This window comes from Macaca thibetana, chromosome 5 (genome assembly GCF_024542745.1).
Source record: "Macaca thibetana thibetana isolate TM-01 chromosome 5, ASM2454274v1, whole genome shotgun sequence".
Taxonomy (NCBI): domain Eukaryota; kingdom Metazoa; phylum Chordata; class Mammalia; order Primates; family Cercopithecidae; genus Macaca; species Macaca thibetana.
In genome coordinates this window covers 104,386,408-104,400,210 of record NC_065582.1, presented here as the reverse complement: position 1 = coordinate 104,400,210, position 13,803 = coordinate 104,386,408, and the positions used below count along the sequence as shown (strand labels likewise).

The window sequence follows — 13,803 nt, the reverse complement described above, 5'->3', positions numbered from 1 at the left end:
GGAGGCAAAGAAGTGAACCTTTTGGCTATTAATCTGCTTTCCTCACTTCTTTGAAAGATTCTACCATTTCCATTTCATCATAAGCCAAACCTCTAACTGACTCCAGCATTAGAAGAAGGAATACAACTACAAGCAACAAACATCACGTGGTTGTAAAAATGCATCGATTTATGTGTCACCTCAGGGTGCAATAAGGCATTGGTCCTTGGTGCCTCCTGGACACAACAAATCCCAGAACAGAAAGCAGGGTACAAGGAGGATAGAAATTAGGAGTAAGAGAAAAGTTGAGATAATCTCTAGGCAAAAGTTTACAAGTCAAATGCACATCTGCATCAACCAAGGAAATGGTTCAGACAGGCAGGAAGCTCCTTGAGGACAGGCCTGTCCTGTTGGTTGTTGTATTCCCAACCCTGGATTCTACAGTGTCCCTGTATTCAGACTCATTATACGTTGGATGGATGCATGTAAATGAGATGATTAACTCACTTTGTATTTATCATATCTCTCCTATATGCCAGGCTCTATTAGCGCTTTACATAAACTCAGCTAATTTTTGCACTAGTACACTAGGAGTTAGAAGAACTATTATCATTCCCATTTCAGATGAGAAAGCTGAGGCACAGAGAGGTTAAGTAACTGGTTCATGGCTACCCAGCTAGTAAATTATCAGAGCTGAGATTGGACCCCAGCAGCCCAGCTTTCACAGCCCATGCTCTTAACTAGTAAACTATCTATACTGACTTTTAGATTATGCTTCATGCTGGGAGTAGAGGGAGGATTGGATGATGCGACCAAGAGTGAATGGGGAGGGCATCCAGGGAAGGCTTCTCTGTGGAGGGGACCCTTGAGTATTCCTGGGTTATAAGATTCAGGGAAGCACAGCACTAGGGAAGGAGCATGCCAGGCAGTGGGAACAGCAAGGACAAAGGTTCTGTGGCAGGAACAAGTTTAGCAACCTTGAATATGTCAATGTGGCAGAGGCACAGAAAGTCAGAGAGTTTGGCAGGGTAGGTTGACCTGGAGAGCCTTTCACCCCTGGCATGGAGTTTGGATGGGATGGACTTGTAACTGAGAGGGCAGCTGGTTTACTTTCCATGCTTGGTAAATGGTACCTGGTAACTAATTCTGTTGTAGCACTGATTTCTCCTGTAGTCATTTTTTCTCCATCTCGTCCATCTAATCTCTCCTCCCAAAAAGATCATGAGTTCTTTTTTTCTTTTTTCTTTTTCTTTTTTTTTTTTTTTGAGACGGAGTCTCGCTCTGTCGCCCAGGCTGGAGTGCAGTGGCCGGATCTCAGCTCACTGCAAGCTCCGCCTCCCGGGTTTACGCCATTCTCCTGCCTCAGCCTCCCGAGTAGCTGGGACTACAGGCGCCCACCACCTCGCCCGGCTAGTTTTTTGTATTTTTTAGTAGAGACGGGGTTTCACCGTGTTAGCCAGGATGGTCTCCATCTCCTGACCTCGTGATCCACCTGTCTTGGCCTCCCAAAGTGCTGGGATTACAGGCTTGAGCCACCGCGCCCGGCCTGAGTTCTTTTTAAAAACGATCTTGCTTTGCTCATGTTTGTATCTGTTGCCACTAGTATCCTAGCAAATTGAAGGGTCCGAACAGCAGTTGATGAAGGAATGATTTAACAGCGTAATGTTGACATGATAGAGCATTTAAAACCCATAGCCTGAACAGCTATCTCCATTTCTTCCTCATTAATTCAGCACTCCTTGCCGTGGCCATTTTATACCTGCACTTATTACACTGAACTTCAATTACCTACTTACAAGCCTTTTGCCCTCTGGCAAGATCATTCCATGTGTTAAGTGGATGGAGAATGAGCTTGGGAGTCAAGCAAACCTGAGTATCTCAGCTCTGCTGCGCTACAGTTCTGTGTGACCCTGCACAAGTTACTTAACCTCTCTGAGCCCATTCTTCTCCCATGCAATGGGGATAATAATGCCTTGCGGAGCATTAGAATTAAATCAAAATAATATATGTCCAGCATCTCAGACACAGAAGGTGTTTATCAATTGGCACCTATGAGGTGGCATGCAGTACTGAAAGGAGTCAGTGGCTTAGGAATAAGGTAGACCTTTGTTCAAACCTGGTTCTCAACTTATCAGCTGCATTCCCTTAGAAAAGACATTTAAATATGAGGCTCTGTTTCCTCCCGTTTAGGAGGTAGTTGATCACATGAGCAGAGTCCAGTGTAAAAGAGGTACACAATAATTAGAAGTATTATTGTGGTATCATTACTATCTGTTCCTATGCCTTGCCTAGAGCCTGGTACATACTGGGTACCCAGAGGAATGCTGGTCAAATGAGTTTTTAAACACAACTTAAATAACAGGAGAGAATATCCTGTGTCACACAGTTCCGCTTCCGAAGACATGTTACAACATGCTGCAACTTCTAAACACAAAGCATTGCACAAGATAATCAAGTTGCAATAGGGTCACATTATTCAAGTAAACACATACCCACATACTCACACAAGACAAACAGAGCAAAGATATGGACTAATTATACTGTCTCCAAAGCACAGACTCTCCAGATTTATCCATTCATAAATCATTGAGTTCCTATTATATGTAAGGCCCTGGAAACAAAGCTCAGGAAACAAAGCTATATTAAAAAAAAAAAAAAAAAAAAAAAAGTTGTCTTCAGTCAGTGAACTAATTAGACAGGGAAGTGAGATGGAGAACAAGAGGCACATAGGGGATAAATAATTACCTTAGAGTTTATGTTAAGTGCTCTGTGTGGATAACAAGCTATAGGAGTAGCAAAATAACCTCTAGTGAGGGGTGAAGGGTAAGAGGGAAGGGCAATTGAAGAGGAGAAACAGAAGGTACCAAGGCATATCAGGGGAAAGTGAGCACAGGGTCCAGAGTTGAAAGACTTGACTGGCCACATTAAGGGTCTTGGGCTTCATTCCATCATCAAAATGTTTAAGGATGCAACAGAGGAAGGCGGGTATGACATGCTCATATTTCCTTTGCATGTTACAAAAATCTCTCTGGCAAAAGCAGACCAGATAGAGTTTGGGTTAGAGAGTGAGTCTGGTGGGGAGGTAGATGGATATAACCATCTAGCTGAGAGATGCTGGAGGCTGTAGACATAAGGGTCTCCCAAAGGTCTTTCCTAGCCCCAAATTACACCTGTGCCAGTAAAGTTCCTGCTGATTTCAGCATTACCTAAGAAGGTCAGGGAGTTTTGAAATGAGCAAGAGGTATGAGAGGGATGATCCTGAGTTTGGGTTTGAACAAGTGAGGGGGACTGCAGGACCTTCAGATGGAATGTCCAGTGGTAGTACCTAATAATTACTGATCTAATTACCTACTCTATGCCAGCCAGACCCTGTGCTAAGAGCTTTATATACGTGGCTCCATTTAATCCTCAGAACAATCCTACAAATGGGATGCCATCATCATCCAAAATTCATCACTAAGGAAAAACAAATTAAGTAATTTGAAGAGACAATAGTGCAGACCCATTCCTGCAGCCTCCAGCACTGCAGCTGAGCTCTCAACAACAATGCTTTCCCCAAAGCAGATGGAAAGTAAGTCTGGAGTTTAGAAGAGAGACAGGACTGGGAGGAGTGGCTTTGGAAGGCTTCAGCAAGTGGGAGGGCGCAGAAGCCACATGCACAGATGAGATTACTAGGGAGAGAAAAGAGTGAGGAGAGGGCTGAGGGCAGAGCGAGGGGCAATTTTGCTGTGTCAGAAGTGCTCTAAGTAAGAAGAGCCACTGGATAAAAAACAAAATAAGAGCAGTCAGAAATAAGAGGACACCCAGGAAGCAAGATGAAGAAGAATAAGGAGGCCGAAGAAGGAGATGGTTTCAAGAAGCAGAAGGGCATGGCTTATTCATGCATTTATACTCTGAAGAAATTTTATGGAGAGGCCACTATGCACTGGATGCTAGGGACACAATGTCTCCTGCCCTGGAGGAATTTATAGTCTAAGATAAACATGAAAATAAATGCAAAAACACATGCTATTTGCTATAAGAAAATTCGTCCAGATTTCAGAGGTAAAACTCAAAAGAGAAGCTGGTAAGGGCCATGAAGTTTCAGGAAAGCCTTTACTTGAGGAGCTTTGTGGGCTCCCACTCCTAGAAATGGATTTAATTGCTCTCGTGTGGGACCTGGTCTTTGGAAATATAAAAGCTTTCTGGATAATTCCTATGTGCAATGAAGATTGATAACCACAGCATTAGTGGGTAACAAAATCAATTTAGTGAGTCTCAAACAGCAAATAATACTAAAAAGAAAATAGAAAAACACACCATAATGAGTAAAGGTAATTATTAGTGGAACTTGAGTTTATATGTATAAGAGTTTATGTGTGCTATATTGTGAAGTAAAATGCATTGAGTCCTATAGGTAAGTTTTAAAAACAATGTTCTAGGGGACAATGCCTTGCCTGTGTTGAGAATCACTAGTATTGGCAATGAGAGCCATAAAAATGATGCTTCAAACAGCTGAATCAAAGTTGGATTGGAAGTGGGCATGAATGAAGGCAGGGAAATGAATAAGAACTTTCCATGTTATAAGTGTAAAACTGAAATAAGTAAACTTCAAACACATTCTAATGGCTTTGCGCAGATAGGAAATCAAGAGTTAACAGAAAAGAATAAAATATTCAGGAATATAACCACCAACATTATTAACATAAAGACATGTTCTTTTAAAGCTACTAACCCCTGTGACACAGATATGGGCTAAGAGCCTCCTTTTGTTACCATGATTGCTGTAATAATACTGCTAGTTCTGTTAGAGGCAACATTTTCTGGACTGCATGAAGCTACTGTTAAAATAGAGATCTTAAGACTAATGTAACAGACTCTTTGCGGCAATAAGATAAAGACCTAAGGCCATGCCAGGCAAGCATTAAGTCACATACCCCTACACATAAAGAATCAACTATGTTCTAACTGTCAAAAGGTTTTTTCTTTTTATCTAGCAGCTAAGCAAGCACTGGCCTTGAGATAAACAATGTTAAAACAATTGCAACTCACTGACTACCAGACTCTGACTAACTGATCCCCTCCCCTGTTCCACAGTCCATAACTGCAACTTCGACTGGATAAGTTACTGATTTCAGTAACTTTCTGCTGATAAGAGACCATGGACAATAGGCTGGTTCTGGTCGATCCGCAGAGGCTGCACACTAAGTTCCTTCATGTCCCTGCCTCCACCTTTGATGTATAGGGCCTAATTGTAATACATTTAAATGTTAAGCCTCTACCCCAAAATGAATATAGGATGAATGTAACATGCGTGTTTGCTTACTGTGCATGTGAGAGTTCCCCCTTCATGAATATTCATAGCTCCTCCTATAACCTGTTGAATATGTATACACGTGGCCAACCCATTCAGCATTAATTCCTGTCTACGTCGCAGCCTGCAGGTTGTTACCCTTTCTAAGAAATAAAGCTCTCCAAAGAAAATGAGGATGTTCCTATCTCACTCAAATATCAACAGGGGAAAAGTTTTCCAGGCAGAGAAAACAATGAGTGCAAAATGCCCTGAAGCAGAAGCATGTCTGGCATCTCTAGAACTGTGCTTTCTGAGACAGTAGCCATGAGCTACATGTGGCTATCTGAATTTAAATTGGACTTAAGTCAAATTAAAAATTATGTTCTTCAGTGTGCACTTGCCACATTTCAAGTGCCCAATAGTTACCATATTGGACAATGCAGATATAGAACCTGTCCATCATCATAGAAAGTTCTATTGGACAGCACTGCTCTAGGACAAGCAAGAAGGCTGGTACTGCTGGAGCGGGCTGAGCAAGGGAGAAAGTAACAGATAAGGTTAAAGAGCTTAAAGGGGCACAATTGTGTAGGACTTTGAAGGTCATTGTAAGAGCTTTGGCTTCTTCTGACTGAAATAGGAAATTTGGAGTGTCTTGCAAAAAGAGTAACTTGATCTGACTTGACATTTAGAAGAGTCTCTTTGGGTTGTTATTTTTGTAATAATCCAGGTGAAAGATGATCAAGGATGGAGAAGGGTGGTAGCAGTGGGGTTGGTGAAAAGTGTTTAGATTCTGTATGAACTTTGAAGTTAGAACCAACAGACTATGATGGTGAAAAGGGAGTGGAGTACATAATGATGAAGACTACTTAGAAAGGAGGCCTGTAGTTGGGGCATGGGAAAGGCTAAATTCCATTTTGAACAGGTTTGACTTTGAGCATTTTGAGCATTTCAATAGCATTCACTATTGAAAGATGACCAATGGGCAGCTGGAGAAGTGAGAGCTCAGATGGGAACATATCCTATAGAAATAAGATTCATCAGTATACTTGTAAGAGATGAAGCAGGAGTGGAGGGGGAAGAATACAGGTGTCAACATTCCAATGTGATAAAGATGCCTGCAAACTCAAGAGAAATGATGGAACCTGGGGAGTGGCCACAAGGTATAAAAAAAACTCATGGTTGTGAGTACAGTCTCTACTGTGGAGAGATGAAGGGAACAGCTGGATGGAAATGGTTTTAATGACAGCAGAGAATGGGATGTTATCAAGGCAGGAAAATGTAATAAACGAAGGCACTTCTCATTACTTACAGGGAGTTTCTAAAGTAATTGTTTATTAGTTTCAGACAAATACTAGTGCTATTTGTAATAAACACTGTGACAAACAACATGTTTTTTAAAATTCAGAGTTCGGTTAGGCCACTGGGCAAAAAAAAAGGGGGTAAATACTGTATACATGTTAGGATTTCTTATTCTCAACCTCCTGAGACTAGGTAGTAGGTACTTTTAAAATTAGTTGGGGGGAACCCAAGTCTTTTATGATAAAGAGGTCATTTTAACTTTCCAGAATTCTTAATGGAGAAGGAATGGTCAGTGCTGGTTCTTTAAAAGGGAGCAAAGAGATTGAACAGGAAACACTAGAAAGGAAGGCTAAGGAGAAAGCTGTAGCTGCTCTTTGAGCTCCCCTCCACTTCAGGAGCACTGGTTAAAGGGTGAATGGGGAAGCCTAAGGACCTCATAACAGGCAGGATCTCAGAAACAAGCTAATCTAGGCTCAAAAAATTAAAATCTGAACAGGAAATTTACATACCATCTAGACCAATCTCTGCTATTCCATAGATGAGGTACTAAGACCCAGAGAAGTAAACTAATTTGACACCGTCATTCAGCTAGTTCTATGCAGAGCCAAATGTAGAAACAAGGGGGGGAGGGGGCTAATTTCCGGTCCACAGTTCTTTTTGCCGACCCCTCCATTTACTATGTAAGAGGGGAAATCCCTATTTATATTAAGACGGACCGACCGAATGTAAAGCAAATTCAACACTGAAGAGTTCTGTTTGGGGGGAAGAGGGAATTATGGGGAGCCAGGGTGCGGGTAGGGATTAATGAGATTTGAAAAGTGCTCATGGGTTTGGTGACAGAATACTGGCTTCTCACAAATGCCTGGAAAAAGGCCTGAATCCGCCCTGGTGTTGGAACTGTGCCTCAATTGCCAGGCCCACCAGCATGCAAGTGAAACCCGCAACGTTAACAAGTGTCCGTTTCGCGTATTTCTGGGTAAATAACTACTGGGTGTGTGTTTATACAAATCCATTCTGATACAAACCCTGGGCAGGAGAGGGTTGTAGTAAAAAATAATTCGGGGTTGGGGAAGGAGGCGGTGTGGATTGCGCTGGCGAGGGGGATTGGAAAGAGTGGCCGGCGTGACCAGACCAGTCGCAGACCACAGGGCTTCCCTGTTGCTAGGTCGCCGGCGTCCTTAGTTACCACAGATTGGACGCACTCTCCAATCTCTCCGCAGCCTAGTGCCGCGCTCCGCAGGCCGCGCCACCCGCGCGCCGCCTCGCTAAGCTGGGAGACAAGGGCACGTACACACATGTCCTTCCTTCCCCAGCGATCCCGGTCGAAGGCTGAGGTCCTGGTTAGGAATCACAACCGCGGAGGCTTTGCAAAGTGGCCACCAACTCCAGCCCTAAGAAATCCCCGACGAGGGCTGTGCTGGAACCTACGGAAGGGCGAGCCCCGGGGGTTTTTCACCCAGACTCACGTTGTACTCCTTCAGCCAGGAGTCTAGCTTTTCCTGCAACGTTCGTAAAGCTTCGTTTGAGACCAGTCTTTTCAGATTTTCCGCCATCGCTCACTATACCGCACGGCCCCACGCTGCGTGATGGAGACGTGGGGGGACCAGGCGGTGGCCTCCGCAGGACCGTGGGGTGATATGGCGGGAAGGGTGTTCTCTTGTGGGTGGCTCAGAGCGCGGCAGGTGTTTCCATCCTCCCCCTCGGGTCGGACCGGGCCGGGTTCGGGAAGCCGGGGGGGAGGTGCCCTGGGCCGCAGCCACAGCCCCTCATCCGCCGCCCCGCGCAGTCTCCTGGCTCCCCAGCAGCCGCCTGAGCCCGGCCATAAATACCCTGGCGATTATTAAACAAACCTTGACGTGGACGCGTTGGCTGCCAGGGACGCGCGCGGCCCGCATCGTGGCAACGCCCGCGCCGCCCCGCCCTGGGTGACAGCCGCGCGCCCCCCCGCCCGGGCTGGACTGAGACGCGCCGTCGCACGGGCTGGAGGGCAGCAGGGCACCTAGAGCATTCCTCCCATTCGGGGGTTCTGGGTGCCCACGCGTGTCCAGAAAAGCAGCAGTTAAGTCGTCATAGAAGTTTGGGGCAAGGCTGTCTCAGGAGATCATCTCTTTGGCTCCTTTATTCTTTCTCCTTTCATTCCTTTAATTATTCATTTGTAGCGCCTTGGGTTTACCTGTATGAAACTTGTAACTAAAAGTTCAGTACTTCCTACTTCTAGCTTTTGCTTTGTTCCTTGACCCACTGGGTACCCAAGTCAATAGAGTTTAGGTCCAGGATGTTCACAAATTAAAGTTAATCCCTCAGGTTTGGATAATAATACTAAAAGTGTATATTTTAGTATTATTATTATTTTTTTAAAGAGTCATTGAGCACTCTAAAGCTTCATTTCATGCCGAATTCTCTAATTGGGACTTTCTTGACCTAGTTTGGCAGTATTTCAAAAGTGTGTATTCTGCTACAGAAATGGATTCAACTACTTAGGAAACCATTTCGACCATCTTTAAGCGCTTTCGAAGCAAGCTCTTTTATATACCATCAAAAAATGTGCTGATTGTAAACCATTCCTATCCATTCTTTAAAACAGCGGTGGGGAGCAGAGCCTCAGCTGGTTAGCTAGCTAGTTTAACTTAGTTTCATCTCTGTAGGTACTTGAAAATCTGTGAACACTGCATATATTCAAGTATTGTAAAATCAAGAATTTTCACCACCTCTTGTTTTTTATTTCTCTTGATTACAGTGGTTTTACTATCTGCTAATGGAAATGAAAGGCTCAGTTTTGGAGTCTGTGTTCCTACTATTTTCTGTAGACCACAAAATAAGGACTATAACGGTATAGTAAGGGTATATGTTATAAGGGTAACATGTTATTTGATCGGAGTAGAATAATAATTTCTAATGTTAAAAATACCCCCTCAACAAAACAACTAAATATTCATTAAACAACTTCATATATGTATATAACATACATATACACATATATGTATATAATGAATTGAGAAAAGCCTCAAATTTCTCAATTTGGACCTAATAATTACATATTTCAATAGGCATTTGGAATCTTTGAACAGTCCCATTTACTTATTCATAAAAAAATCATATTGGAACATTTATGTCAGATAAATTAGACGTAAAGTATTTTTTCTTGCTGTGAGCACCTTAATTCACCTGTAATCCTTGGTTTCATCATCTGTAAAAGGAAAATAATTCTTTCATAGGATTATTATGAAACTTAGTAAGATAATTCATGTAAAGTATTTAGTACAATGCTGGGCCTATGCTGTAGAAATTGCTGTAGTAATTGCTGTTTATTAAATATAAACTAATACTGACCTATGTTCGCTATTATTAGGAATGTAGATTAGTATTAGTTTATATTTAATAAAGAAAACTAGTTGTAAACAATCTAAACCTCCAACAATAGGGCAATGGTTGAGCACATCATTCAATGAAATGTTGCACAATAAAAATCTTGTTATTGTAGAATATATACTATCTAGAAATTTTCACTATAACGAAAAAGGCAGAACACTAAATTGTATATACTGTGTTAAACTGCACAATGTGAACCCAAGGTACAATTGTGGGTTATTTTAATTGCTCTTTTATATTTTTCTGATTTTTTTCAAGTTTCTACCATGAACATGAATTGTTTCTATGATAGCTTATTCAGAAAAAAGTTACACAAAACAGTTACTAATATAGTTTGGCTGAGTCCTTGTCAAAATCTCATCTGGGATTCCTACGTGTTGTAGGAGGGGTCCAGCGAGAGGTTATTGAATCATGGAGTCAGGTCTTTCCTGTACTGTTCTCGTGTGATAGTGAGTAAGTCTCACAAGATCTGGTGGTTTCGAAAAAGGGAATGTTCCCTGCACAAGCTAGCTGCCACCCATATAAGATGTGACTTGCTCCTCCTTGCCTCCTGCCGTGATTGTGAGGTCTCCCTAGCTGGGTGGAACTGTAAGTCCGTTAAACCTCTTTCTTTTGTGAATTGCCCAGTCTCGTGCATGTCTTTATCAGCAGCACGTAAACCAACTAATACAGTAAATTCTTATGGGGAGTTGGACTCCACTGAAAAGATACCCAAAAATGTGGAAGTATTTTTGGAACTGAGTAACATTTTGGAACTGAGTAACAGGCAGAGGTTGGAACAGTTTGGAGGACTCCGAAGAAGACAGGAAAATGTGGGAAAGTTTGGAACTCCCTAGAGTCTTGTCAAATGGCTTTGACCAAAATGCTGATAATGATATGGACAATGAAATCCAGGCTGAGGTGGGTGGAGATGAGGAGCTTGTTGGGAACTGGAGCAAAGGTTACTCCTTTTATGTTTTAGCAAAGAGACTGGCAGCATTTTGCCCCTGATCTAGAGATTTGTGGAACTTTGAACTTGAGAGAGATAATTTAGGGTATCTGGCAGAAGAAATTTGTAAGTCAGCAAAGCATTCAAGAGGTAACTTGGGTGCTGTTAAAGGCATTCCGTTTTGTCAGGGAAGCAGAGCATAAAAGTTCAGAAAATTTGCAGCCTGACAACGCAATAGAAAAGAAAATCCCATTTTCATAGGAGAAATTCAAGCGGGCCACAGAAATTTGCATAAGTAACAAGGAGCCAAATGTTAACCCCCAAGACAATGGGGAAAATATCTCCAGGGCATGTCTCCAGTGCAGCCTAGGGACTTGATGCCCTGCATCCCAGCCACTCCAGCCATGGCTGAAAGGGGCCAATGTAGAGCTCTGGCCATGGCTTCAGAGAGTATAAGCCTCAAGCCTTCAGAGCTTTCATGTGGTATTGAGCCTGTGAGTGCACAGAAGTCAAGGGTTGAGGTTTGGGAACCTCTGCCTAGATATCAGAAGATGTATGGAAACACCTGGATGCCCAGGCAAAAGTTTGCTGTAGGGGTGGGGCCCTCATGGAGAACCTCTGCTAGGGCAGTGCAGAAGGGTAATGTGGGGGCGAACCCCCACAAAGAGTCCCTACTGTGGCACTGCCTAGTGGAGCTGTGAGAAGCCTCCGTCGTCCAGACCCTAGAATGGTATATCCACTGAAAGCTTGTACTGTGTGCCTGGAAAAGCCACAGACACTCAACACTGGCCTGTAAAGGCAGCCCGGAGGGAGGCTGTACCCTACAAAGCCACAGGGGCAGAGCTGCCCAAGACCATGGGAACCCACCTCTTGCATCAGCATGACCTGGATGTGAGACATGGGGTCAAAGGAGATCATTTTGGAGCTTTAAGATTTGACTGGCAGGATGCAGTGGCTCACACCTGTAATCCAGCACTTTGGGAGGCCGAGGCAGGCAGGTCACCTGAGGTCAGGAGTTTGAAACCACCCTGGCCAACATGGCAAAACCCTGTCTTTACTAAAAATACAAAAATTAGCTGAGTGTGGTGGTGGGTGCCTGTAATCCCAGCTACTTGGGAGGCTGAGGCAGGAGAATCACTTGAACCAGGGAGATGGAGGTTGCAGTGAGCCGAGATCACATCACTGCATTCCAGCCTGGGCAACAGAGCAAGACTCTGTCTCAAAAAGAAAAAAAAATTTTAAAAATTAAAAAAATTAAAAAAAATTTGACTATCCGACTGGATTTCAGACTTGTATGAGGCCTGTAGCCCCTTTGTTTTGGCCAATTTCTTCCATTTGGAATGCCTGTATTTACCCAATGCCTGTACCCCCTTTGTACCTAGGAAGTAAATAACTTGCTTTTGATTTTATTTTTTAATTTTATTTTTTATTATACTTTAAGTTCTAGGGTACATGTGCACAACGTGTAACTTGCTTTTGATTTTAAAGGCTCATAGGTAGAAGTGACTTGCCTTCTCTAGTCCTTCTTTGGACTGTGGACTTTTGAGTTAATGCTGAAATGAGTTAAGACTTTGGGGGACTGTTGGGAAGACATGATTGCTTTTGAAATGTGAGAACATGAGATTTAGGAGGGGTCAGGGGCGCAATGAAATGGTTTGGCTGTGTCCCTGCCCAAATCTCATCTTGAATTTCCATGTGCTATGGGAGGGACCCAGTGGGAGGTAATTGAACCATGGATGCAGGTCTTTCCCATGCTGTTCTCATGATAGTGAATAAGTCTCCCAAGATCTGGTGGTTTTTAAAAAAGGGGAATTTTCCTGCACAAGCTCTCTCTGCCTGCTGCCATCCATGTAAGATGTGACTTGCTCCTCCTTGCCTTCTGCCAGGATTGCGAGGCCTCCCCAGCCATGTGGAACTGTAAGTCCATTAAACCTCTTTCTTTTTAAAATTGCCTAGTCTTGGATATATCTTTATCAGCAGCATGAAAATGGACTAATACAGTTACCCCAAAATTTTACCACCCTCAGAAAGAAAAATGTCGGCTAAAATATCAATATTTAAGCAGCTCCCTCAAAACAGAACATGCTTTGACTAAATGTCTGTATTGATCATTTAATAATTAGACTTACAGTGTCTTAAGATAGAACGGATCTTTGAAATCACCTTAGCATATGCTCCCTGATATTTATCTCTACATATGCCCCAGCTTCACAATTAGATTCAAGACCTTTAAGGCTTGCAGTCATTTAATGTACATCCTGGCTTCACTAGAATTCAAGAGATGTGTTGTGTATAGCAGGAACTTGTGTTTATGATAAGAAGCATTGGTCTTTCTCCTGATGATCAAAATACAGGAAATGTTTCACATGTTTATTCATTATTTACCCTCCCTACCCCAGTACTTCCAAAAAAAGTGTCTGAGATGGCTGATAGCAAGACACTTGAAAATACTGTCAGATTAGTAATATTTTTTAGAGGAAAAAGCAAATATGCCCAAAATGTATGCCCATGTACTAAAAGCCACATTTCATATTTCTTTCTGGGCTTAGTGGAAGGCAAAGCAGAAAGGAAAATGAGTTTTATGATAATGATTGATGTTTAAAGTATACATACGAGCTCTTTCAATGAAAACACATTTTCTTGGTACCAATGTAAAATGTATTTGCTCATTTCCAAAGAGTATTGGACAACCTAGATGAAAGATATCTTAATAAACCTTTTTTAAAAATATATAGAAAAAATCTTGATATTATTGTTTTGTGAAACCATCTTTGATCAATGCTGAAGGAGTAATGCTAGAAAGAGCATTACTAGAAATGCTAGAGAGCATTACTAGAGAGAAATGCTAGAAAGCATTACTAGAGTAATGCTAGAAAGAGCATCAAAGAGCAGGCCAAGTAATTGACACCCCATTTTTAGTTCTCAGGTGATGTCATCTGATACAATCTTAGAATTT

At 42.5% G+C, this 13,803-nt stretch overlaps 1 protein-coding gene across 2 annotated transcripts in view; it reads right to left on the bottom strand.

Annotated features, from left to right (window-relative positions):
• SPATA18 (spermatogenesis associated 18) overlaps positions 1–8,510 on the bottom strand; it is a 46,119-nt gene extending 37,609 nt beyond the window's left edge. The window contains exon 1 of one of the 2 annotated variants that reach the window (XR_007725711.1): positions 8,017–8,416. Coding sequence is in view for 1 of the 2 variants with exons in the window: in XM_050790602.1 (XP_050646559.1) it covers positions 8,017–8,103 (87 nt within the window). In the remaining variant the exon portion in view is untranslated. Of the gene's footprint in view, positions 1–8,016 lie in introns of both variants that reach the window. The other variant, XM_050790602.1, reaches the window with a different exon arrangement.
• Positions 8,511–13,803: the final 5,293 nt, after the last annotated feature.